At 40.5% G+C, this 25,669-nt stretch overlaps 1 protein-coding gene across 1 annotated transcript in view; it reads right to left on the bottom strand.

Moving 5' to 3' along the window:
- Positions 1-398: 398 nt before the first annotated feature.
- The window catches only part of LOC119721549, a 37,974-nt gene continuing 12,703 nt past the window's right edge, over positions 399-25,669 (bottom strand). The window contains exons 9-34 of the mRNA XM_038191628.1: positions 24,252-24,587; positions 22,889-23,005; positions 22,420-22,533; positions 21,885-22,217; positions 21,258-21,365; positions 20,200-20,622; positions 19,389-19,499; positions 18,089-18,196; positions 16,173-16,538; positions 15,504-15,614; positions 14,338-14,451; positions 13,492-13,717; positions 12,821-12,942; positions 11,832-11,918; positions 11,006-11,344; positions 10,387-10,407; positions 10,046-10,105; positions 9,331-9,462; positions 6,689-6,805; positions 5,307-5,439; positions 4,128-4,199; positions 3,833-3,901; positions 3,180-3,251; positions 2,766-2,837; positions 1,926-2,009; positions 399-1,624 (exon numbers count right to left, since the gene is read on the bottom strand). Coding sequence (XP_038047556.1) covers positions 451-1,624; positions 1,926-2,009; positions 2,766-2,837; positions 3,180-3,251; positions 3,833-3,901; positions 4,128-4,199; positions 5,307-5,439; positions 6,689-6,805; positions 9,331-9,462; positions 10,046-10,105; positions 10,387-10,407; positions 11,006-11,344; positions 11,832-11,918; positions 12,821-12,942; positions 13,492-13,717; positions 14,338-14,451; positions 15,504-15,614; positions 16,173-16,538; positions 18,089-18,196; positions 19,389-19,499; positions 20,200-20,622; positions 21,258-21,365; positions 21,885-22,217; positions 22,420-22,533; positions 22,889-23,005; positions 24,252-24,587 — 5,021 coding nt within the window. The 3' untranslated portion in view covers positions 399-450. The remainder of the gene's footprint in view (positions 1,625-1,925; positions 2,010-2,765; positions 2,838-3,179; positions 3,252-3,832; positions 3,902-4,127; positions 4,200-5,306; positions 5,440-6,688; positions 6,806-9,330; positions 9,463-10,045; positions 10,106-10,386; positions 10,408-11,005; positions 11,345-11,831; positions 11,919-12,820; positions 12,943-13,491; positions 13,718-14,337; positions 14,452-15,503; positions 15,615-16,172; positions 16,539-18,088; positions 18,197-19,388; positions 19,500-20,199; positions 20,623-21,257; positions 21,366-21,884; positions 22,218-22,419; positions 22,534-22,888; positions 23,006-24,251; positions 24,588-25,669) is intronic.

Genomic DNA, 25,669 nt, shown 5'->3' with positions numbered 1-25,669 from the left:
TACTGGTTTATAGTAAAATATCAATACAAACAATCAATGTCAGAAATATATGTAGACTGTACATGTACATCCTAAACATTGCCACTAACTGTATGTATGTTTAATTAAATTGCTATGTTGTGTTTTATTACGATTTTTTTTGACAAAAAAACTTATTCCAAATATCATGATTTTCAGTCTAAGTATGTACTCTTTACGATTACAACGATACTACATGAGACTTTGAACATTAAAATGTCATTTACGTCAAAATTCTGAACATGTCACATAGCGTCTGCATATTTTTATTTGAGTTCAGACATTGAGACATCCAATGTTTCGACCGAGCGTGTGTTCCGATTCTTTTTGTCAGGTTTGTCTACAGATTACAACGATACTACATGAGACTTTGAACATTAAAATGTCATTTACGTCAAAATTCTGAACATGTCACATAGCGTCTGCATATTTTTATTTGAGTTCAGACATTGAGACATCCAATGTTTCGACCGAGCGTGTGTTCCGATTCTTTTTGTCAGGTTTGTCTACAGAGTTACTATTGCTAGTGGCTCGAGGCGTGCAAGCCGAGTAAATCGTGTACAGGTACGGATTAAGTGAGGAGTTGATTGGTAGGATAAATACAACAATCCACCCATACATATCAGCTCCTATTTCAATCGTGTTAGTCTGAGAGAGAATTCCCATGATGATCACCGGCATCCAGCAAGCGAAATCGGTACCTACGATCACCGCCATCTTGACGGCCATTTTGATTTCGCGGTTTCGGTGAGCGCTCTTTCTTACCAGCTTACTCGACCTTTTAACACTGACAAATATGGCGACGTAGCAACAAAAGACGACCAAGAAGCAAACCAGATTGACGCCGAGAAACAGAACCACGGACAGGATCCAGGCGGGTTTCTTGTCAGTACCAACATTAAGAGTAAGTTGTTGGCTTCCTAGCGGATTGTTGGTGTTCAATTCAGCTTGGATGCTGTCAGCCCCGGCCGCTTTGGTGGTGAAAGGCAGTCCTATGCAGACATCAGAGAGTCCATACAAATCAGAATCTGGTCGAACAGAGAATGTGGGAACAACGCTCAAGCAAACAGCCACAAACCATAGTAAACCTACCACAATTTTAGTCGATCTATCCCGGAGGTGGATACCACGACTGAATGGAAACACAATGCACAGGAAGCAATCGATGCTGATGAGTGTCACGAAAAACACTGATGCTTCACTGGACAAGACCGATATCACTCCGGCTATCTTACACACCACACTGGATCGCCACACGCTAGCAGTACGAAAGTATGCCTCGCCATAAGAAAGATCAGCAACTGCTATCATTAGCATGTACACACCCATCATGGAATCCGAAATCGCCAGATTCAACACCATAAATGAATGCGTCTTCTTACCTCCTCTACCACCTGCGCCTTTTATCCTCCAAATGATAACCACTACATTACCCAAGAGGGCGCTCAACCCCAATACCCACAAAGCCACGCGCAACACGTGGTTCTGCAAAAGACTTCCACACAGGTTTAGTGGTGGTTGCAACTCTGTAGTACGGCAGTCTGTTTCGACCGAGAAATGTTCTAACTCTGCAAAATCACAGCATAAACGGTAGTCGTCAACATACCTATGAAGCGAACAGAGTTGAAACAAAAAGGCTATTAATTAAATCTGGTCACGAAACACCTGTCGACAGGGAACTACGTTGGCCTACTATTAAGTATAAGAAATTAAGTATAATATGTTAACCGTCATCAAAATAAACTAAAAGCGAGTGTTTGGATGTCATTAAGGAAAAGGGAAGGTTACACCGGAAAAAGGATTGTTAAAAACACCAGATGCCTAGAAATACAGTGAGGGTAACATCTATCATTTGTAAGTGGATTTAAAGAGTTGATGAAAGTAGTTAATTACATTCATTTACTCACACAGTTTGCAGAGACTTTAACTCTTGAAACGCTCCCTTTTTCACCTCGATAAACATGTCGCGTCGTAGTTTGGCTATGATCACACTATAAAAGTTGTTGAGAAACCCAAAAGACATCATTTATTTTAAATGTTTGTGAATTTTGCTTGAGTATTTTCTTGCTTCGGAGACAAAGAAAATTACAAGTGATGTTGTTTTTATGCAGCTTTATACTTTTTAATGAATTCAAAGAATCTTAATCTACAGGCCCTATATATTTTAAGCAAGGTGGATTTTGAAAGGACTTGTTAGTACGAATAACCTTTATCGACGTTTTTGAATTTCTAATTGAAATGAAGACCCATGAATTGCACACCATACATTTTTTTCAAGTCGCGAATTTCACACATAAACCCCGTGTCCAAGTGTTGATGCAACAGGGTTTTCTTTTTCGAATCGGAAGCCTGCTCAATACACTCCACAAATTGTACACAACTATATATACGAGTCGGCTACACTATATCAAAAGCGAGGTAAATTCTTCATTTTAGGAACATGTGAATAAAAATGAAAGCAATGAAATACAACTTCATTACAAAGTATAACACATGTCTGCCCTGATGAATAATTTAAAATTTGTGCTTTTACATATATATCCCAATTTTAAGCCACATTAATGAAAAAGGAAAGTGAAGCTTGGAACGCACTCCAATCATAAAATAGCTTACAATGTATAAAACTGATTCAGAGAACACGAACAAAATAGCGTCCTTGTGAATAAGGTCTCCCATTTTAATTCAGAAAAGCACACCATAAAGGCGCAGGTAAAACTATAAGCGTAAGAAGGAAGCAATTCTCTTACAGTGTTTTAAGACTTGATAGTCCCAGAAAAGCAACCGCAGAAATAGACCTGATGGGAACATTTACCATCATCCTGTATGGAAAGGAAGGAAAAGAAAAGTAGTCAAAATTTAATACACTTTAATCTATGACGCCCCGAAAGTTGGAGGGATTTGTTGGATAGTAGTAACACATGCAATGAGAGCTAGCCGATCGAATGCACAAAAATACGCTAAAATAGACAAATATTATCGGCATGTACCATTTATTACGTTTGGTCTTGCAGATGGCAAATTTAGCCTTGGGATAAAAACATGAATATGTCACATCGGATAGAAAAAAGGTCATCAGTATGCAATAGAAGAGTGGCGTGGCGTCCCCCATCAAATAATATAGTCACGTCACTCCCTTCGAATGAAATGAAAGTGTCACTTACAATGTTTCGAGTTGCTCCAATTCGTAAAAGATGGGCAAATCAATCCTTGTTATATTGTTGTTAGAAATATCCCTGTGAAAAAAGGATATTCAACTTAATATCTTTTTGCCTTTGCTGAAATAAACGCATATAGAACTAAACAATCCCTCCGAGTACAGATGTTTTGAAATTCGAAAGGATGAGTATTGAATTGAGAACAATATTACTAAGCAAATATTTATATACTATAGAAGTATGTATCGATATTATCAGAAGTGCCTGTACATTAATTAAGTCTCCGGTTGTTTACATCGGACACGACGGAGTACGCATACGTTTTTCCTGTCGTTTTAATTCAATGTATTGTAATGTACACGTTTTGTGGTCATTTACATATTACACACAGCACCAATGCACAATGTGGTTTCTTACATGTCCGAAAAAGGCGAACACTTTACGAACAACCCGATATTTTGAGGTCGCAAAAGTGGACCCCGAAATTCGTTCTGGCACGAAATAACACAAAAACGCCAAGTTTTTAAAAGGTTAGCCATCCCTTTCCCTATTGGATTTCATTAAAGGTGCAGTATATATAATTCACATTTGTAGCATTCTAATTCTTCCCAATTTCGGTAAATTCGTCTGATGTGGCGATATCGGCATTTACTACTTACAGATATGTAATATTCAGCCCAGCAAATGCACCTTGCTGTATCCATTGTATGTGGTTATCTGTCAGGTACCTGTAATGATAAATAGGCATCTGTGAGACAGCAAGAAAGAATGCCGGAAATAATGATTTTTTTTTAAACTGGATGTGAGTTGATATTCACAAAACTCATCATGTTAATGGGTTTAAGTTTGGCACCAGAAATGTAAGCCCTCTCTCATGCTGATTCTTGACTTGTCTCAATGTTTTGTCGTTCGGCATAAACGTTCGTTTTGACGATAATTGAAAACTCTACTCACAGCGCCTGGAGATAGTGCAGCCCTTTGAAAGCACCCAACTCAAGGGTACGGATGTCACCATGAGAAAGTTCCCTGTGGACCGTTGAAAGGGAAAAAAACAAGCGAAGAATTGCTTAGACAGTGTCAATAATCGGCAAAAAAGCCAGTCCGGTATTTCAACTGCACATGCGCACAATGATATGGGTCACAGGTCATTCGGGATATGAACGCGTGCGGAGACGGTCGTGCGCTAATTGTCTTACTACTGGAGATCAATGGCTTATTAGCGGCCTACAACCAGGGCCCAATTTCATAGCACTGCTTAACAGTAATCAGAAAAGTTGTGCTTACTATAGCAGAAATTCATGCTGCTGCTTAAGCACTATTTCATGCCGTGAATGTGCTTACAGTTGCGCGCGCATGGAGATTTCTATTGTTACGTCACTGATTTAAGCAAAGTTTTCTTCTGAGGTTAAGCCTGCTTTTGCTGCGCTTACTGCTTAACGGTCCCTATGAAATAGATGGAGGCTCGGTAAGCACAAAGTCGGCTGTTAAGCAGCGCTATGAAATTGGGCCCAGAATGGGCGTCCGCGTAACATCGCGTATCATCACGTCAGCGATTTTATCCCGAATGACTTTGACCTGGACTACTTCATCGATATACCTAACTGGCTTATTGGGCAGCTTTGCTATTCTTACATAAAGCAGAACACTGCATAATGTGCATCTTTGTTAAAACAATGTCATTTACATGTTAGTGTAAAGTGTACGGGCACATAGGATCCTTTTCATACATATTGTTGTCTCCAATAATAACACCACTCGAAATTCATTGTATGAAGTTCAAAACCTAGCCTGCAGAAGTGTCAGCTCAGTGGATACGCTTTCCGAGAAAACAGTGAAAAACCATAGCCAACCCGTTGATCACGAAACATGATTTTACATTTCCAAAAAATCAATCACTTGACTATCTTATGGTTGAAAATCACCTACCTTTATTGAATTCTTCTAAATGACAGTAAGCCAAACGGAATAATTTTACAGGTGTTAAGTCGAGTCCCTGGCGATCTTTAATCAAAGTAAGCTTTTGATAATAAATCGGGAGGTTAGTTTTGCATATGCATTCCATATGCATTTGAATATTTATTTGAAAAAAAAAAAAAATGTTAAACCAAACACATAACATAGTGTACAACTCACAGAGCCCCTGTCCTTTTTGCAGTGTTGGCGAGGGTGTTTTGACTCCAACCTTGTTGACATCGAACATGGAAATCGTCGACGTCATAGCTGCACTTACAGCCGTACTTACAGCCGTTAGGGCAGCGCTTGTTAACTACAAATGAATCCAAACGTTGAAAGACTTTTAGGCCAAAAACAAAAAGTCTCCGGTTTCTGGTATAATGCTTGTCCCTAAAGTGGTGCGGCGACGCGGCTATTTTTTTTTTTTTCATTTTTTTTCCTTCCAATGTCGGCTGATGACTGCCAATGCTACCAGACTAAATTTAGTGCAAAATATATGGGAGTCTACAGAGGCCACATAAAGCTTTTACTCGATCGTAACCCCATCTAAAAGCACGTTAAAATTGTGCAGCAGCAGGATTCCAGTCAAATTAGTGAGTTTGGCGGTTTTCAGTGAGTTTTGCCGACGCGCATGGCAACGGCGACGGGCGCGCATACCAGAAACCGGAGACTTTTTTATTTTTGGCCTTAACATTGGTCTTCAGCATTATATTGAGATTTGATCTGCTACCGTGCAACCACTTGGAATGCAGAAGCACAAGTTGTGTATTTTCACGCATGACTGTGTGAATACACGGATTGAAATGCACATGGTATTGCTCTAACGGATTATCAACGAATATATCTTTTAAATTTTCAAAGAACACACGAGAATATGCGGGAATTAATTAATTAAGCGCGCCAATAATCTCTTGATTTTAATCACTACTAAACACAGCTACTTTGGCGGCACTCATGCACTCGTAAACTATAGGGCCTATATATTTTTAAAAGTCCCAGATAAAATTCGACCCAAATCCGGATCAGAATTAACATGACAGAGGCCAAAATGTATGTGTTCTACATAACCCCCGAGGACCGACACACAAAGGGGGAACAACAGATCCTTCCAGTCCTCGGGACTTGTTCTTTTGTTGGAAACAGTCCTCGGTATATAGTAAGTTTATATGCTTAGTCTATGTGAGAGTGTTATATTACAGTGACAAAGGGAAACACAAAGTATTGTCCTCGAGAGTATAGTAAAACAAAAGTGTCTAAAAATGTGTGTGCGTGTCAAAATGACACTTTTACGTGACAAATGGCCCGAGAAAAAGTGTGTCAGACAAATTCATTTTTACCAGAAAGCGTGCCGGGTCAAATCTTACCCGGATTTTGGCCGGATTGAATTTGATACGTACTACTGGGATTTTTACGTGTTAATGAGTGTATATTAAAAATATTATGTTCGCCTGACCAAAAAGTTGAGGATGATTAAGGGCCATATTTTTCTTATCATCCATCGATTTCTGCTGTTTGAAACTTTGGACTGTGTTTGAAATTGATATCAAGGCAACGAGACTTACCGCAATCAATCTCGTCGTCACCAGAGCCACAGTCGGCCGTGCCGTCGCATACTTCCTGCCAGTAGATACACTTACTGGATACATTGCACGCGTAAAACTCGGGGCAGTGTATATTTTCTGTCAAAACAAAGCATCATAAGAAATAGTACGTCTCAAAGACCTTCATCATTTCTGTACGAAGTTCAGTCTGGACACAATACAGACTTTCGGACGATGGCATTAAAGGCAAGTGATTCTTAGGCCAAGTCGGACCTTTTTCTCCATCATTATCCTACCAAAGTTAAACCATTTTGATGTCAAGTTTTTCTCAACTCTCGAAGTCATGACGAAAAAAATATGAAAATATGGAAAGGACGTTTGCAGTGAGGCAACGTGCCAATAAGTCTGATTTTGAGTTATGCCCAAATGTCGTGGAAACAGTTTATTTAATAAAATTTGATCAGGCAATATTCATGTTGCGAATCAATACCAGAGAATTTGAGTTTATTTGATTGAATTGATTGATTGCATTATACATTTAGTTCAATGCTGTCCTTGGACAAGGAATTGTACAGTGTTTACAATAAGTTTAAATACAATAATTATAGGTCAGTAAAGTTTTATATCAAATAAGTACACAAAGGACAACATTTAGGTTTTGGTGAAGCAAAGATGCTTTTATACCCTAACCTAGGGACAGACAATGGGACAGACAGGACAAAGGACTACAACAGCATATGAGTGTGCATGCAGGTACTAAGACATAACAATACGAAATAAATTAAACATTAAAGCTATAAATAGTAACAAGAAGTTTTTGGACAAAAATATAGTCTGTGATGGTGATTTTTCCTTAGATTCACCAAGACTGTTCCAGTAATTTACACCACGTTGAAATATAACCGTTTTTAAACAAGGACGTTCGACTGCAGATGTTCTTGGGTGGCTCTGACACAGTGTTTAAAACAGGTTGGATGGAGTCTGGATGCTGGTAATTACCCGAGCCGAACTTTTCGATCCAAAAGTCAAAACAAGTCAACAATTATAAAAATACAACGATTTTGTTCAACAATTTGACTTTGTGTTTTTCGAAACACCCCTTAGTTATATTATTGTGTGTCCATCTCGCCAAAAGTGGTAAGCAATTCCCTATATTATGGCTGCGCGATGTACTGCGCGATGCGCGATGTACTGCGCGATGTGCTGTAGAATCCAGCTGTGCCGGTGAATTTTGAATTTTAGACTATGAAAAACCGACTTACTCCCCGTATTGTGCATGCCTACTGGAGGATTATGAACGTTCAACAGATAAAACGGTAAAATGCACCGGATTTCATAGGAGTCCAAATTTCATGTGACACTGGAAAAGACCAGCCAGCCGGTCATTTTTATCAACCGTTTAAAACCGGCCACGTGACGGGCTCTCGACTTATAGAAATGGGTTAACTGTGTTAGGTATTTATGAATGACTAATTAAAGCTGGACTCGTTCTTCACGCGAATTTGACAGCGAAGCGAATTCTTAGGGTAACGCCGTACGTCACAATGAAACGATTATTGACGTCATATAATTTGCTTCGCTTCGTGTGAAGTATCCGGTTCGTAAGTGATATGCACTCCATCCACAAGTTGCACGCCCAACAATGTGCCTTAGTCTTCAACAAAGCAAATTCTTAGGGTAACGGCGTATACGTCACAATGAAACGATCATTGTCGTCATGAAATTCGCTTCGCTTCCAGTATCCGGTTCGTAAGTGATATGCACTCCATCCACAAGTTAGACGCCCAACAATGTGCCTTAGTCTTCAACAATATGAAGTTGGCACAGAACTTGGAAGAGGCTTGGAGAAGACTTCGTAATGTATACACGCGCACGCACCACTGATTACAAGCACCCATTGGATAAACACGAAGTTGCGTTAACTTCATGTTCCATGCACTGGTGCAATGCTACACCGTTTGCAGTAAGCATGATTAAGTTGATATGACGTCACACTTACGCATCGGTTGAAAAGGCCTTAAATGACATGAAATGAAAGAAGTAAGTGACTATTATGATACGGCCTTTTGCTGCAAATGGCAGCGTCAGGCCGTGTATATTACCAGGGGAGCAGAAATGTTTCGGGTTTTTTCTGGAAATATTTTTTTCTGGAAACAATTTTATTATGGAAATAAAAGTACCCTAACGAATTATCAAACAGCTTACTTTGATTGAAACTCGTACTGGTACTAAACACCCTCGTAAAAATATTCCGTCTGGCTGGCCGTCATTATGAAGAAATTAAGAAAATGTACGCCTAGGTGACTGTAGTCAATTGACTGGTTTTTTGAATAAATAAAGCTTTTGACAAAATCGTGTTTCGTGATTAAAAAGTTGTTTTTCGCAGCTTGCTCAAAAAGTGTAATGTCCATTGGGCTGAAATTTCAACTGGTAAGTTTCTGATCATATTTGTTTGGATGATGAGTGGTGTTATTATTGGAAACGAGCAAAATGCATGAACAGCAAATGATCTTATATGCCTGACAGGTTTGCACACACATTGACGTGAAAAGAAAATCGGAAACTCGTGAGAATTGAGAAACATAACCTGTACACTGCTGTGCTGGTGATCAATCACTGCCACAAGAACACCCTTTTCCAGATTAGAAAAATAACAGTGTTACCACAATTCTGTTCATCAAGTCCGCTGTTACAGTCTGTAAACCCATCGCATCTGGCTTCAGGAATCACGCACGACCCGTCTTTACAGTCGAAAAGACTTTTGTTGTGCATATCACACGACACCGGGATTTCCTCTGTTCAGAATTAAAGAGAAGAGAATTAAAGAGGCACATTAAGTGTCGTTTGCATTTAAAGCTTTGCACCCTTTCCTCCATTTTCAGTGCTACTGAATACATTTTGGTTTAATAATTAGGAAAAATACCTCAAAATTCGACTTTTTTTCGCTCCTCACCACGAAAATGTGTGTGTGGGTGAGTATGTAAGAAAACCGGCAATCGTGGACTAGACTGGGGACAAAATGGTCGGGGCAAACAAGCAAACAAGGAATGAGGAATAGAGTGTCCACGATTTCCGGTGTTTATACAAAGATGTGTACAAGCATTACATTCACTGCCCACATCCCCACAGTGTTTCCCACTCTCTGGAAAACAGGTTTAGGGGCATTTTGGGGTTAGATTTATCCGTGGCAAAATGAAAGAGAAACACTAAGGGGAAAAATAGGAAGAAAAATTGGGTAAAAAGGTGACTAAAAATGTTTTGTTTTACAGGTTTTTCTTAACTACACGAAACAAAGGAATGTCCACACTTCGTATGTCACGTAAACATGTGTGTTTAAACATGCGTCTTGGTTGAATTACATGGTGCACAAAAACGTACCTATGAGCATGGTTTCACAGTCTTCACCTGACGATTCATCTACATCGCACCAAGTAAAATCTGTACGTTGTAAAGAGATAAGACATCTCGTTCTGTGAATAAATTTGGCCCTTTAGTTCAGTTGCATTAGTTTACTATAGTGACATACAAAATCCTTATTAGGAATCACACTGACTGATTGAATTGCATTAATTGAAAAATCAATTCGGTTGGGGTACTACTGCTTTGACACCGACGCCCAAAGAAAAAAAAATCTGATAACAAAGATTGGTAGTCATATAACCTACAATGCTGTTTGATTACATTTCCACCATCACAGTTCAATTGACGGATTGAAAAACGAGGGCTAAAAATTGGTACGGCTGTTGGTGCTTCCAATATATTAATATTAGGGGAACGACATTTTAAGTTGTGCAAATGCCCTATGGTAAAGGACTTATGTGCATGCCCGATCGCTCTGGAGCGTCTTTTTTTTTTTTTACATATTCATTGCTTAATTCTCAATTCGTCTTAATTTTTAGTTAATTATCACTATTTAATTATCAACGCTACGTTTTGAGGGTTTTTTCACATTTATAGTTCTTGTATTAATCTCATGGATGTTCAATTTGTGCTCTACGCGTATAACTCCATTAGCTGTTCCTTCTACTTACCTGCGCCCACACAGCGAGCATGTTTACAGTGTGTATTGTGTCTGCCTCAAGAGCACAACCTTGCATATATGCAGCCCACAGGATGTTGTCCCATACATTCTTAGATTCATTGGTCATTTGACATTGAAAGTTTCTAAGTACAGCAGAAGTACAAGATCATTGTTCTAAGGTGTTATTACTCATTAAATTCTCGAGGGGAAAATTTCGACATCTAATTTTTCAAACAAGAAAGGAGGAGACACGAAGCCTCACCACGCTCGAGAATAAAAGCTAGCCTGTTAATACTTACTCTCGAAAGGAAAGCTGCTTTCAATCGACACTCGAAATCCCCTCCTTTCCCTAGCAGTATCTGATGTAAATTTAATAAACATTGACGACGAATTGAAGACCATACTGCGAACTTTTGTTGTGCCGTCCATCTTGAAATCTGAAGTCAAGTCTCCGTAAAATGTGGGACCTTGAAATTGCACGACATCGTATATAGCTTCCGTAAAAAAATCTTCGATTTGGACAAAAATCACGAGAAACCACGAAGTAGTGATGGTCCACGTGCAGTCAAGTGCAGCAGGGTAATTGGCCGGGTAGTTTGGCGAAGAGAAATTCACTGGTAGTAAATCCACAAGCACGGTATCCTCGCCGCAATTATCTAAAGGTAGAAAGGCAAAGTTGGTCTTTTGTCTCCAAATATAATCTTGAGAATATGACGAGGCAAAAATCCCAATTCAGATCAAATGAATACTCTGTATGTTCATGGGCGTCGCCAGGATTGTTTCTAGAGGGGCGCAAAGCACACCCCCCCCCCCGAAATCTCTGTACTTTCCAGCATATTCTCGATTTATCATTTTTTAGGGTGGGCAAGGACATTTGCCCCCCCCCCCCACCCCCACCTCAATAAATTAACAGCAATATGACTTCGCTCCTCCTTTTCTTTCTTTTTCCCCCTTTTTCTCCTTCCCCCTTTTTCTTTTCGCCACCCTCCCCCCCCCCCCCCCCCGCTCGCAACGCCCATGTGTAAACTCTACCTGGCCCCTTTTCAATAACCCAGAAAAGTACCAATGTAATCGGATAAAATAATCATGTAATCGGATAAAATGACGCACATTATCAAACGAGACACCGACAAAGTCACTTACTTTGTGGGCATTGCAAAACTTCGGTGTTTGGTGGCACACATATGAACTCCGTATACTGGCACATTACCTCTCCAACCTCGCATGAGACTTAAAATAAAGATACATGAAAACAAATCGCTATCTGTATGCAGCAATGGGTAATCAGGTATCATGTCAAGAACGGTCGGGTATCAAATCAACAATCAGGTATCAAATCAACAATTTGGTATCAAATCAACAATCAGGTATTAAATCAACAATCAGGTATCAAATTAACAATCAGGTATCAAATCAACAATCAGGTATCAAATCAACAATCAGGTATCAAATCAACAATCAGGTATCAAATCAACAACCAGGTATCAAATCAACAATCAGGTATCAAATCAACAATCAGGTATCAAATCAACAATCAGGTATCAAATCAACAATCAGGTATCAAATCAACAACCAGTTATCAAATCAACAATCAGGTATCAAATCAACAATCAGGTATCAAATCAACAATCAGGTATCAAATCAACAATCGGGTATCAAAACAATAATCAGGTATCAAATCAACAATTAGGTATCATATCAACAGTCAGGTATCAAATCAACAAGAATATATCAAACCACCAAGAAGGTATATCAAATAATATTATCGTCCTACAGATTAAATTTGCGGAAAGATTCATGTCCATTTTCACAGTTGACACATTCTAAAATCTTTCACGACAAAACATCGCGTTTTACTCAGCCATCATTAACGCAATATTCATGAAACCTTTCGATAGTTACAAACAGAATCACCACGGCGAAAATGTGTTTTGTGGAAAACTGCAAAAGAAATGGTCAGTTACTTTTTTCCCACTGCACTCAATTTACGAGTCATAATTTCACGAGATACACCCAGTCATAATTTCACGAGTTACAAATAAAACGTTCAGAATGAAGAAAAATTGCCTCTAAAACGTTGTTCCCCAATTCCCAATTTCAAATTAAACTATTTTGTTTATGACATGACTTACTTTCGTCTGCAGGCTTTTGTTCAAGTTGAAGTAAAAATCCTTTCTCTTCGATCGACCAGTCCGAAAAGAAATGCAAGGATAATTCTGTGCCTCTTGACGCTATTCTACTGGGAGAATTCGATCTGTATGTAAAGATATAACGTAACAAGTTAGTCTTTGAATATGATAACGTTTTGTGGCATTGTAAAGAAACAAAAATAATCCAGACTATCAGGGAGTATAGGCTCACACAGCTCAGGATATTGAGCGCTGGTGTAGATAAGAAGTGCACGAGCAAGGCATCCCCTCTCTGTCAGAATTTTGGGAAGAAAAAGGTGTGCGTTTTATTAATGTGAAAGGCCTATTCATAGTCCTCCCCCTCGGGAAATGAGACCCCCTAAGTTTCCAATCAATAATACCAATGACTCATTCGCGAATTATTTTTTTTTAACTTATCGTGGTACGTCTCCGAACTTCCATGTTGAAAAAATAGTTCGTTCTTTCGAGTAAAACCATAAAAAAAAACAGCAGAAGCTGAAATGTAGAGAAAATTGCGTGATACCAATCTGATGAAGTTGTAAATGTTTAGAAAATCTATTCCCGGGGTTGCTGGAGCGAAATGAAAGAATTGAACATTCAGCTGAAGGCCTAACACATGTCGTAAATATTGATAATGTAGTCTCATAAATTACCCGCTTATTTTGAGGCCGTCCGTTAACGTACGCCCACTGGACCACTTCAGGTAATCGAAACGATTTTCGGTCTCGAATTCAAGAAATATGACCAGAATTCTGTGATCCTCGGGAGCCAGCACAAACCAGTAGCATCTTATATTAGTTGGGTAATTCCATGGCCAACCGGGTGAGGTAAGATTGGCGTAGCCTAGCGTCATGTTGACATGCCTGTCACTGCACGGACCTGTATTGGACACGACAGGCGTAGGTTAAACTATATATATATTCATATATTTTCATAAAGCCGTAAAGTTAACTTGTTTATTCCCAGTGACTACTTGGATAGAGAGAACCTAAGGAAACCAGGGCATGAAATATGTAGCTCTTTGGTGGTGCAAAAAGAAGGAAACCCACTTTTGACAACAATTTTCACCTATTGGTTGAGCATATTTCAAAAAATCAATTATATGGTATTGAGATATTGATCTTTAAACATAAGTGAACACAAAATTATTGCAAATAGTATTCTGTCACTGAGATATGGTGGTTTAAACATATCATGTGCCAAACCTGTTTTTCCATGGACGGCTTTATTCCGTCCGCTTGACTGAGCTCCGGAGCTTGATTTGAAGACAAAAAAATATTACACTAGACTTACACGTGGACAACAATGATTTTGTGACTTGTATTCAAATTAGCATAACACTATCCGATTTTTTTTCAAGATTTGTTCATTATGTATGGTTGAGGAGCCATTCTTCACTACATTATAAAAACAGTTCAAATGAGTTAAGTAGTTTCAAATTCCTGTCAAAAGTGGGTTTCTTTCTTTTTGCACCACCCTCTATAGAGGGGAAAGCTTACCGCAATGGAACTCATCAGAAAAGTCATTGCAGTTAAGGCTTCCATCACAGATATGCTGTTTTTCGTAGCATTCGCTACCTGTTCTACACGCAAACTCCTCTTTGGAACAACCTCCTAAAAAAGGAAGCCAAATGTAAATGGCAAATGGCAACCCATTACTTGTTAAAGCGTTCAGCATTTTCAATTCCAAAATCTTTAAGAAACGATTTCATGAAGACTTTTCATGTTAAATCGGGCCAAAAATAGGATTCCTTGGTAAGACGGCTGCATTCAAAATCATAAATAAACTTCGTTTATGTTACTGAATGAAACTTTCCCGTACACCTCCAAACTGATAGATCAGTTCAAAAGATGGAATTTACGTCAGGTAGGTATGGATTTAGATATTTACATCACCCAGACTAGTAGGAGTTCGTTGGTTCGACTTCTGACAAGTGATTTTTTTCCCCCTCACAATCAATGGTACACCGAGTATACATTGTTCATAAACAAATACGTAGATGAAGGGCCAATCCTATATTGGAGGATACATCAGTGGCGAACGCAGAAATTGTCGGGGTGATTATTTTTTAACCAGCCCCGGCAAATTCAAAACAAATCCTGTTCGTAGACATGCAAGATTCTGATTAATCTGACAAATTTAAGTTCGCAATATGCAAACGCCACGGGGAAAAAACGAGCAAGATTGTCCCTCTATTAAATACAACACTGTCCCATGGACTAAGCACATAACCGTACGATCCAGGACAAGTGTCCAAACCCAGGTCACTGGGTGAAACATTCGTCCAATGAGAGCTCATTATACACTCTCATAAGTAGAGGTCAGATTTGCCCCCGAACTGATCACTAATCCTGGTTGACTCCATCTGACCTGATACATTTCAGAGTTTAATATTGACACCTTCCACGTTAAATAAAAATGTTCATGATCATTCTGGGTTAATTTCACCAGAAAATTGGCATTTTTGACCAGAACAATTACGTTTTGACACTGAAAAGTATCAAGTGAAATAGGAACCGGATTCCGAGACAGATCTGACCCAGGACTTTTTACTTTGTACGGTATGGTCGACCCAAAGAAATCAGAGCTCATAGAAATCTGAGGTCATCGGGGACGAACAAAGGTTAAATCCTTTTTTTTTATTTCCTGACTTGTTCGCACTTACTACATCCAAATTCGTCCTCGTACTCAGGGCAGTCTGGCCAGCCATCGCAGACAGCGGATTGGTCGATACAAGTTCTCCCAGAGGGACACATGTACTCTCCATTTTGGCACACTGCCAAATACACAAGGCGTAATGTTATTTCAACATATGGGTAAGGTCCATTTTGTTTACAATCTTAGCGTTTCCACTTGCGATGTAATTAGTATAACTTGCCGATTTGGCAAGAAGTGGGAGTTGGTTAGTAACATTTGTTTACCAGGGGCGTAAATCCCGGGGGATGGGGGGGGGGATATATCCCGCCTAGTTTTTGACTGGGGGGGATATTGAATCATTCCCCCCACGTTTTCGTGATGAGAAAAAAAGAAAATGAGGATTTCGATGGTTTTTCTCAAAATTTTCAACAGCCAATAGGTAGGCCTTTTCAACATTGCACTGAAAAATTGAGAACAAAAGTAAAAGCTTAAAATGCGCTTTTTTATGTAACCACGAGTAAACACAGCGATGTACATTGTATATCATGAACAGCGCCCCTAGTGTAATGTGGTATCCAGCCCCCCCCCCCCCCCCCCTATCGAATTTCCACGGCCGGGCAATTTTTGGATTTTGGTCATCCCCCATCCCCCCACTCGTCGGAAAAGATTTACGTCACTGTGTTTTACCTTTACTTACCAATATCCACGAACTGACTAAGCGTAAGCGTAAGATCCCAGTTATCATAATAACTATGGACAGTGTCCTCTATCCATAGCGCGGGGCCACTCGAAGAAGCTTGTCTACGGAATACCGCAGTGGATCCTTGCAAGGTGGCAAGTTCTGTACATCCACTTCGGTTGCTGTCTCTAACAAAGTCTCCATAATTCCCATCGCAAAAGGTGGTCGATAAATATCGGTGGGTTATGACGGTGATCAGAATTCGTGTGGACGGTTCAGCGGTGACAGTCCACACACAGTCATTTTCACGATTTACGTCAAACGCTGCCGTGAAAAATCGGCTAACGGAAGCATTCAATGCTATATTTGTTTCCCCGCAGAAACCTGCAATGTTGAAGTAAACGTTTGAAAAGCGTCATTTATCAATAAAAATTGAAGGTGAAGCTACTGATTGCCCTCGTTCAAAGAAAAACTAAGGCGCAATTCAAGAGCCAAAAAAAAAAGGATTAAAGAGGACACTTAAGTATATCAGTGGGTTTATTAATGCATTCAGGTCCCCTGAACAAAAGAGGGCAATAGGGTACACAATTCCTGGTGGTCCACGATTGACGACCATGTGCAAAAGATATGGGAGGTCTTCCTAAAAGTACAAACAAAAGAGTGACAACGCAGAAGGTCCACGATTGAAGGTATTTATACACTTGTGTGTGTGGGTGGGTGGTCCGTCGGTCAGTCATGTTCAGAGGGGACTAGACAATTATCATGTTGCGGCCATCTTGATTTTTTCCCATTCAAATCAACGTAACCAAAGTGAGACTGGACGGGAAAATAGTCTGGTTCCTTTTATTGGATACAGGGAGCATGACTGAAATGGTGGCAGCATGATGAAGGTCTACAGGCTTGGCCCTTTATTAGGACCAGCAACATTTAATACGCATTGGTCCTATTAGTGTCTTCATTGTGTGAAGACGCTATTCCTTCTGGTGCCTTTATGGGTGCATTAATTAAACGCATAACCCATACCGGGCTTTGTTACTACTGAAGATATATCAGTATGTCCCACACTTTAGTCCGAAGGTTCTTTAGTCCGATCGAAGATTCGAGAGTCCGAGTGCACAAACTTCTCACAAGTTAGTCCGAAAATGAAATAAGGTTCTCTGAACATTTGAAGCAATAGTCCGAAGGTTCGATAGTTCGAAGGTTCAATAGTCCGAGGGTTCATTTGTCCGAAGGTTCAATAGTCCGAGGGATCATTATTCCGAAGGTTCATTGGTCCAAAGGTTCATTAGTTTGAAGGTTCAAAAGTTCGAAGGTTCAAGAGTCCGAAACGAAAATAAGGCTTACTAGTCCGAGGGCTCATTATTCCGAATTCAAAATAAGGTCCGAAAGTTCGAATGAACAATCGGGTCCGATAGTCCGAATCGACAATTAGCTCAGATAGTCCGATTCGACAATAAAGTCATATTGTCAATTCGGAATATCGAAAAATATTGTCCATTCGGACTATCGAACCTTATCGTCAATTCGGACCATCGGATCTTATTCTCGATTCGGACTATCGAACCCTATCGACTATTCGGACTTAGGACCTTCGGACTATTTAACCTTCTTCTGTTTTCGGATAAAAAAACCCTTCGGACTATCGAACCTTCGGACTATTAAACCTTCGGACTTACGAACCTTCGGACTAATTACCCTTCGGGCTAAAGAACCTGCGGACTATCGCACCTTCGGACTATCGGGCTGTAACCATCCAAAATCAATTACATGTTAGCACACGATAGGAGAAACATAATAAAGCTGGTTGATTCTCTCATCCGTACAGCAGTAGTTGTATGTTCGTCAGAATAGCATCAAGCCCTTGTCAAGATCGATCAATGTGCTTACTTTCATTCAGCAAATACATTTACACAAAACAATTTAGCTAGGCTTACCACAGTTGAATTCATCATTCCGCTTCGGACAGTCAGAGTACCGATTGCACACGTTATCGATCGCTATGCACTCTCCTGTTGAGCAAAGGAATTCTTCCTGGCAACTCGCTATCGAAACAAAAGACATGAAATATTGTCGTTATAAAGTGAAGCCTCAAAAGTCACCCCTGGGCGGAGTGACCTGATGCCCCTTGGGCATCAACAAACCCAATTGTTTGAATACAAATTTTTTTAGGACCATTAACGTTCACCTCCTATCTAATCCTCATTCAACCCTTGCCAAATCAGCTGGTTCAATGAACTTTGCAGCCAGGGCTACACCCATACCGTGTCAACAAACTTTCGACCAGGCCTCCTGCCAAGTCTCATTGAAACATCAACAAAGACCTGTAACTTGACACAGTCATCACCCTTCATAACTGCATACCACAGCCGCCAGTCAATTATCTTTCCAGCGCACTGTCTTGGAACTGTCTGGACAATGTCTGGCACGTAGCTTTTTGTTGTATTGCTATGAAAAGGGTCTTGCGTAGTGCGGGAAAGTACCTGCTGCCCTCTGACGAGTTGTTGTAAAGTTTTTTTGTAAACGCTGCGCAGTTAAGTTATGTTTCGAACTGGTGAAGGAGTCGGTGTCGTTTGGGCAGGGCAGTAAATAGAAGAGGGGTGGTAGCTGTGTTGTTGTACTCTACTCGGTTCTCGTACTCGGTTCTCGTACTCGAGTGCTAATTGATTATTTTTTTAATAAGAGTATTCGTTTACCTGTACTCAAACGTCAAAGCACTCGTACTCGAAATGATTAATGACGGTACTCCTACTAGGGCAGCAAAGTACTCGTACTCGACAAGTCGAAATTGTACTCGATCATCAAAGTACTCGTACTCGAATAGCAGTACTCGAAATAAACTCGATTGGGTCTGTATATCGGTCTGACTGGGCCTGGGCCAATTACGCGCCTAATGAACCATTTGCCGTATGGCCGTATTCGGAAGTTCTCGTACTCGCACTCATGCTCGTACTCGTAAGTTCAAGCAGTCGTACTCGGAGACCTGTACTTGTACTCGGAAGTGCAAGCACCCTCACCCGTATTCGTGCTCGGTAACCTAAGTACTACGTATTCGGGGAAAAAAAGTTCTCGACTACAACACCGGGTGGTAGTTTCATCCAATGTATGTCTGAAACGTTCACTTTGAAGTCTGAAATTATTGTACAATACAATACTGTTGCGTGTTTTCCTTTGCGTCTGATTTGAGGCATGAGGTATATAATTATTAAAGAGTACAGAAGGTAGGCCTTTACTTACTGCAAGAGAGTTCATCTGCGTAAGTTGGACACTCGTGAATCCCGTTGCAGACCGAAGACTGGTTCAGGCACATAGTTTCTGAAGTACATGCGAACTGCCCCTCGTCACAATCTGATTACAAATACAATTTTCAAATTAAGGTAACGTATTTTCTCGATTTAAAAAGCCTGCGGTCAGGCAGAACAACCTGGTCAAAGTAGGCCCTATTTACGGTCTGCCTTTGGTTGCCCTGCAGTCCTGGTTCGACAATGATGAAGGACTGTTTACATTTCGTGACCTTTGCAACTCTTCCAAATTGCTCTCCTTCATTTTTTTTTGTGTGACGAAATGAATGTTTTTCATAGCAGTAATGACTTAATTTTTTTTTGGGGGGGGGGGGGTTTACACAGATAACACAGATAAAAGAAAATCCATCCTCAGAAACGTGGATTCATTTGAAAAAGTCTATATTATAAAAACGAACGAAAAAATTCTCCGTTAAGGCATGCGGATAGGGGACAGATACCTAGTGGGAGACACTATTTCCTCGGAACACAATATCAATATCCAAGGCAAAGCTAGGACAGAATGTCCAAGGGATAGAACATTCTTTCACAGAGGCAGACAAAAAGCAATGTTTTGCCAAAATAATTGATCCGAAAATCGACGAGATGTTGTTGAATATGTATGAGGTAAAGTAGCTTAATTAACTTTGCCATGGTTTACTCCGGGTGATAGTCGATATTAGCCCCCGTATATCAACTATCCACCCTCATACCATATTTCACGACATAAGATTTATTAACGGAATTCCTTGCATGGAACTGCTTACCAATACTTGTGAAGTTACGGAGGGTAAACTGTAGCTGGTAAGGTTCCCAATGGTAACTGTACACAACAGTTGTTATCCATACAGCTGAACCCGAAGAAAACAGTGTCTTGCGAGACAACAAAGTCTCAGAATGGGACCAAATGGGTGCGCCCTCACTAGGGTCGTGGCCGTTACCGATGCGTAGATTAGTACCGACAAACCTGGCAACAGTTATCTCTATGCGAGTTCCCCTTGACGAGGAGACCTTCCACACGCACTCACTGATGTTGGATGTAGTGTTAGCGATAACCAGGGGGATATTTTGGTGGTCGCGTACGGAGACTGTTACAAGCTGCTGTTTATATCCGTCATGCCCGTAGGCAACTTCCACTGTTACCACTTCTTTGTGAGTTGACAGATTCAAATTGGTCGTTCCACAAACACCTGCATTTAGAGAAAAAAACTAAATCAAAGCTGTAAATGTATATCCCTCATCACATCCAGTTTCTCTCTTCATCTCAATCGCAACTATCCTATATTAAAAGAGTATAATGCAGTCGGTGTGTCTGATGTCTTTTTTCTGCATATACATACATGTCCTAAACTGCATATCGTATACATGTATATGCCCCGATGTGCTCTGAAGTAACGGTTGGCACATGAAAAAAATATTTGTTTTGTTTTGCCTGTCGGTGTATTTGTTTCTTTTAGACTTTGAATAGTTAAATATTACAAGATTACTCAGTAAAATATTCCCAAATGTATCGCTACTACGTGAAACATAAATGTCCATGATGATGATGAAATATTTGGCGATCGGCATCATGGTTTACCATGCCCACTTGGTGTTGCGGGAAGCGCGGCATCCTGTTAGTACCTCAAATGATCTAGTATCTCAAATGAAACGTTCAAACGTCTCCACACGAGGAAATACCTATAATAACGGCTCAAGATATCTTAAAAGTGGTGATTCTTCAGAAGAAAGTTATAATTTACATGTCCGTTTCACAACTAGAGAGAGAGAAAGAGAGATATTCAGTCAAGGAGATGCTCTTCTCGTGCAGGTGAATATATTTTACCGCAATCCACTTCATCCGAGTAGTCTGGTAGATCTGCTCTACCGTTACATCGTGAACTGCCAGGCACGCACTTGGAACCGCTCTGAAGACTCTGGGCGTCACAAGAACCTTTGAAAATGAAATACAGAGCCGTAGGTTCATTACAGACGGGAAAGTCGGCAAAACACAGAGTAGCTTTTCCACTATGATGTGGCCGTTTATATGCAGTGCTGTTCAAATGTTACTGGAGGAATGGTTTTAATCAGTTTTGTGTGCGTCCCATGCTGCGACGCAATTTCCGGTTTCTTGACTCACTCACTTCTCTGTTTCTGCATGCAAACTGCCAACTGTGACGAAAGACCAAAATATGCATGTTTACAATTTCCGGGGTCTGATTCGTTGACCACACCCATTACTGAGTCGAAATGACCCAGGAATGCGTCACTTTTCCCGGCCCTAATTTTCACGTGAAAGATTGTCTTTTTGACTGTGGAAAAGTCTTACTATCATGACACAAAAAGCCGCCATTTCGATCCAGAATAGTGACAGGTCAAATCTTACTCGGATTAAGGGTCTTACTTGACCCGGAACTTTTATGAGATTCAGTAGCCAATAGTACGCAATACAACTCTTTCATCGGAAACTCACCTCTGATCGTTCCGGCATTTAGCGTAGCCTCAAAATCGAATGCATCGCTAAAGATATGTGCCACCATCCACATCTGATTACCATAGAAGAGATAAAGGGTTCCAGCAACTTGCATGTCTGTTTCTTTGGCGAGCATGGAAGATATTTCGTGCCCGTTACCAAAGCTTATGTAGCTTTCAGGTCCTATTTCCATGGTAACAACCTCCATAGTGAGGTAAGTGTTGAGGTCACTGGTAATCTGCCAAACGCACACGTATATGCTATGTTGGATTGAGGGCACAGATAGGACGGCGGAGATGTTGACATTTACTAGACTTGGGCCACATGTAGAATCTGTTCCAAAAGATATGAACAGCACACTTTAAAAAAAAAAAGAGGACAAATGTGGTCTCATTGGTTGACATACTTCTGAAGTTTAGGCATGACGATAAACGTGTAATTAAAAAGGTACACAGCCAACAAAACAGCACAATAACAACTCTAGATTTATCTCTTCACATGGGCTATGGTTAATGTGATTTAAAAAAAATCTTACAGCACTCCCATTCATCTTCAAAGTTGCCACAATCATTGGAAATGTCACAGATCTGCTGACTATCCACACATTCGCCCTGATGACCACACAAATACTGGTCTTTGCTGCATGTTACTGTTCATAAATAAAACAAAATGTCAGAAGCTCTGTGAAGTAGAAATTAAAAAAAAGAAACCCTGTCTACTGCTCTTATGGTAGCCCAATCAGAGCACCATTTAACAGCGATTAAGAGGCATGGTATGTTTAGGATTAATGGGGGAAGTCTCTAGCTTTCAGTTTTTAACTATTTCAGTTTGACAGTGTAGCCCGACAAGCGATTTATTAAGATTTGGAGTGGCTACTGAACTTCAGCGCTTAATAGATGGTCCTCTTTGGATCAAAGATCACCTAAAAGCTAAACTCCCGACCTGTAAAATAAGAGAAGACGAAGAGTATAGATCCAAGCTCCCTTTCAAAAACGTTTACTTACAGCATCCCAACTCGTCAGAATAATCATCGCAGTGGCGTAAAGAATCACAGCGTAGGTCGGCAGCTACGCACTGCACTCCAGACGAACAGGCGAATTCGGTTGTGGTGTTGCATTGTACTGTAGATTGACGACATAGTGAGAATGAGGTGAGCGGATTAATTCTTTAATGGGCATATTTATGTCTGAAATTTTATCCATGTACTTTCACAAGCATTTTCAAAGGGTGAAGTGCCCACACGCCTGCACTTCCCCGAAAGTCGTGTTTAGGCCGATGCGTCCGCAGTTAGTGGCCTGAGAAGGAGATCGACGACATACACTGCCCTCAACGTTCAAATGCAAATCATTACTATATTGATCAGCAAATGGAGTCGGTAAAAGTAGGAGGTCGTAGGTTCAAGTCCCTCCTAAGTAAGCTTTGTCGATGTTTTCTCGTAAGCACTAGGAGAACACAGTGAGTATAATATTGTTTATGAAAATACGTCGGTAAAGGGCAAAACACAATGATCCAAAAACACACAACGTAACAGCATAGGCGAATAAGGTGAAGCTTTATTAACGAAAAATTACCTTCTGCTAGTATCGGCTCCGTGCGCCGACGAAAAAGGCGCCCTTTTAACTAGCAACGACGTTCCATGGGCGGGACATTTTGCTGGTTGACGCGCACCGTTCCTTGTGTGTGACCACGTACACCAGGGTATTTGTACTTTGTACACGCAGTGGCCGCGCTTCGCGGCAAATGAATTGCAGTCAGGCAAGATGACGTTGGTCGGTCACCCCCAACTGTACTCTCTTTGCCGGTGAGGGGGTACTTGTGAACGTAGCGGATAGCCATAATTTTGTCTGCTTTATAGTAGTTGACATTAACCGTTCGAGCGATGTGACCCCAATGCAATGCGCACGCATTTTCCTACTCTTGAGAATATCTTGAGCGTATCAAAAGTAACGCGAACGCAGCCATTAAGATTGTATAAACTCCTTGCACGAATACCCCTTCAACGGTAACAAAAGAAAAGTTGGGGAGACCATTGGGCGGTACCCTTGGCCGCATTATTACCGACAACGCCTGACGTACTTTGCACCATACGCGCGCAACGCATGACCCACATACGATGGGACCAAATCCAGACTGTCCTTTTTGCACGTATCGTACATACTGCAATTTACATGAAACTGAGGTAGGTCAATTTTTTTTGGGTGCATTCTGCATTTCCATATTTTTTATACGACCATAACTATTAAAACCCATAAAACAAAATATCGGGTGTTTAAAAGCAAAATGCGAGTCTTATTTCTGTATAAGTCTACCTTAATACCCCGAACTTAACTAAAAGCATTTAAAAAGTGCAACAGGTGTTATACTCACCTACTTCACTCAACTGTGTGATTTCGAAAGAGAAGTTATTATTTGATACAACGCACGATATCCAAGCCCTTCCTAAATGAACCGTAAAACCCTCGGGAATCGTGCCCGTTGATTTGTTAATGATTGTCGAGCTCTCGTTACTTGGGTCGTGGCCAGAGCCTACACGGATGTTCCCTGAAATGATGAGTGATGTGTCGGTGACGCGGATGTTGATGAGGTGGCCAGGAGAAGCATAGACCAGCCACACACATGTTATTGGCTGAGAATCTGATGAGTGTGGTGAGGTCAGCTGGTAGATACCACCGTCAGATACATCGACAGGTGGACCACATGTAGCTGTGGGGAAAAACAATTTAATACTAAGAGAGCGTGGGAAATTTGTAGTAAGTTGTTGATAGAAGACAGTAGGCCTACGTTTCATGGATTGACATCCATGTCTAATATCTTAGACATGCAGCCAAATTTACAACTCGTATCCAAACTGAAGTGGATCTTTTGGTATAAAGCACTCATGATTGGTGTATAAATAAGGGAATAAATATGTGCTTGGCCGAAATAAAACAATATGATTATCTGACTCCTGTGATAATTGGACCCCTTTTCCCTTTTATTGGTTAAACCCTACACGTGACCGGTCCCTCTCTTAATTATCAATGTATGAGCTTGCGCAATACCACCAATGAGTCCGTTTTTCAAATGTAAATTCACGCTACACCGGTTCATGCTTAACGTGAAATATGCGACTACGAAGCAAGTTTGCCACCAAACATTCGATGGAGTTAACAGTGTATTAGGCCTTCGGAATCATAGCACCTGCCGTGACGTCTAAAATGCGCTGTCACAAAGTATGAACAGACCTTAACAGCCATGTGCTTGCAAAGGCCTAAGCATCGCCGTTTTTAAACAAAGTTAATCTGATTACGTATGCACCCCCACGGCTTTTTGAATGTTGTGTTTCTCAGAGAATATTCTCAGTATGATTGAAATGTTAAATTAAAACGGAGAAGAAATTCTAGACTTCATGTCGGTGAACAAATCGACGTCATCGATGCCTAAACGTCAATTCTGGTCACTGGTAAAGCTGACCTTAAAGTCGGGAAGAAATTGTTCGAAAACGTCCCCGAATCTATGTATTTTTTCTCAATTTCTAGGAATCCCCTTAAGTTGTTATTTCACAAGAAGTTGAACACTTATATCATCTATAAGTATATTCCGAATTTCAGCTTAATCTGTTGTTGCAAACGCTTGTGTTACTTCTTGAACTATCTCCTAGGTAAATTTCGACAAGGATTTTTTGCCGACCAAATTAACTCACGTGCATGGTTTTCAGGTTGGCTGATTTTGGGGCAACAACGACGAAGTGCATATTAGCATATTCATTAGTGTGACTCGCGTGCTTCGCGTGGGTCTCGCTATCG

This window comes from Patiria miniata, unplaced genomic scaffold (assembly GCF_015706575.1).
Source record: "Patiria miniata isolate m_02_andy unplaced genomic scaffold, ASM1570657v1 HiC_scaffold_13, whole genome shotgun sequence".
Lineage (NCBI taxonomy): Eukaryota > Metazoa > Echinodermata > Asteroidea > Valvatida > Asterinidae > Patiria > Patiria miniata.
The sequence above is the reverse complement of the archived record's forward strand: the minus strand, read 5'-3'. Positions and strand labels throughout refer to the sequence as shown.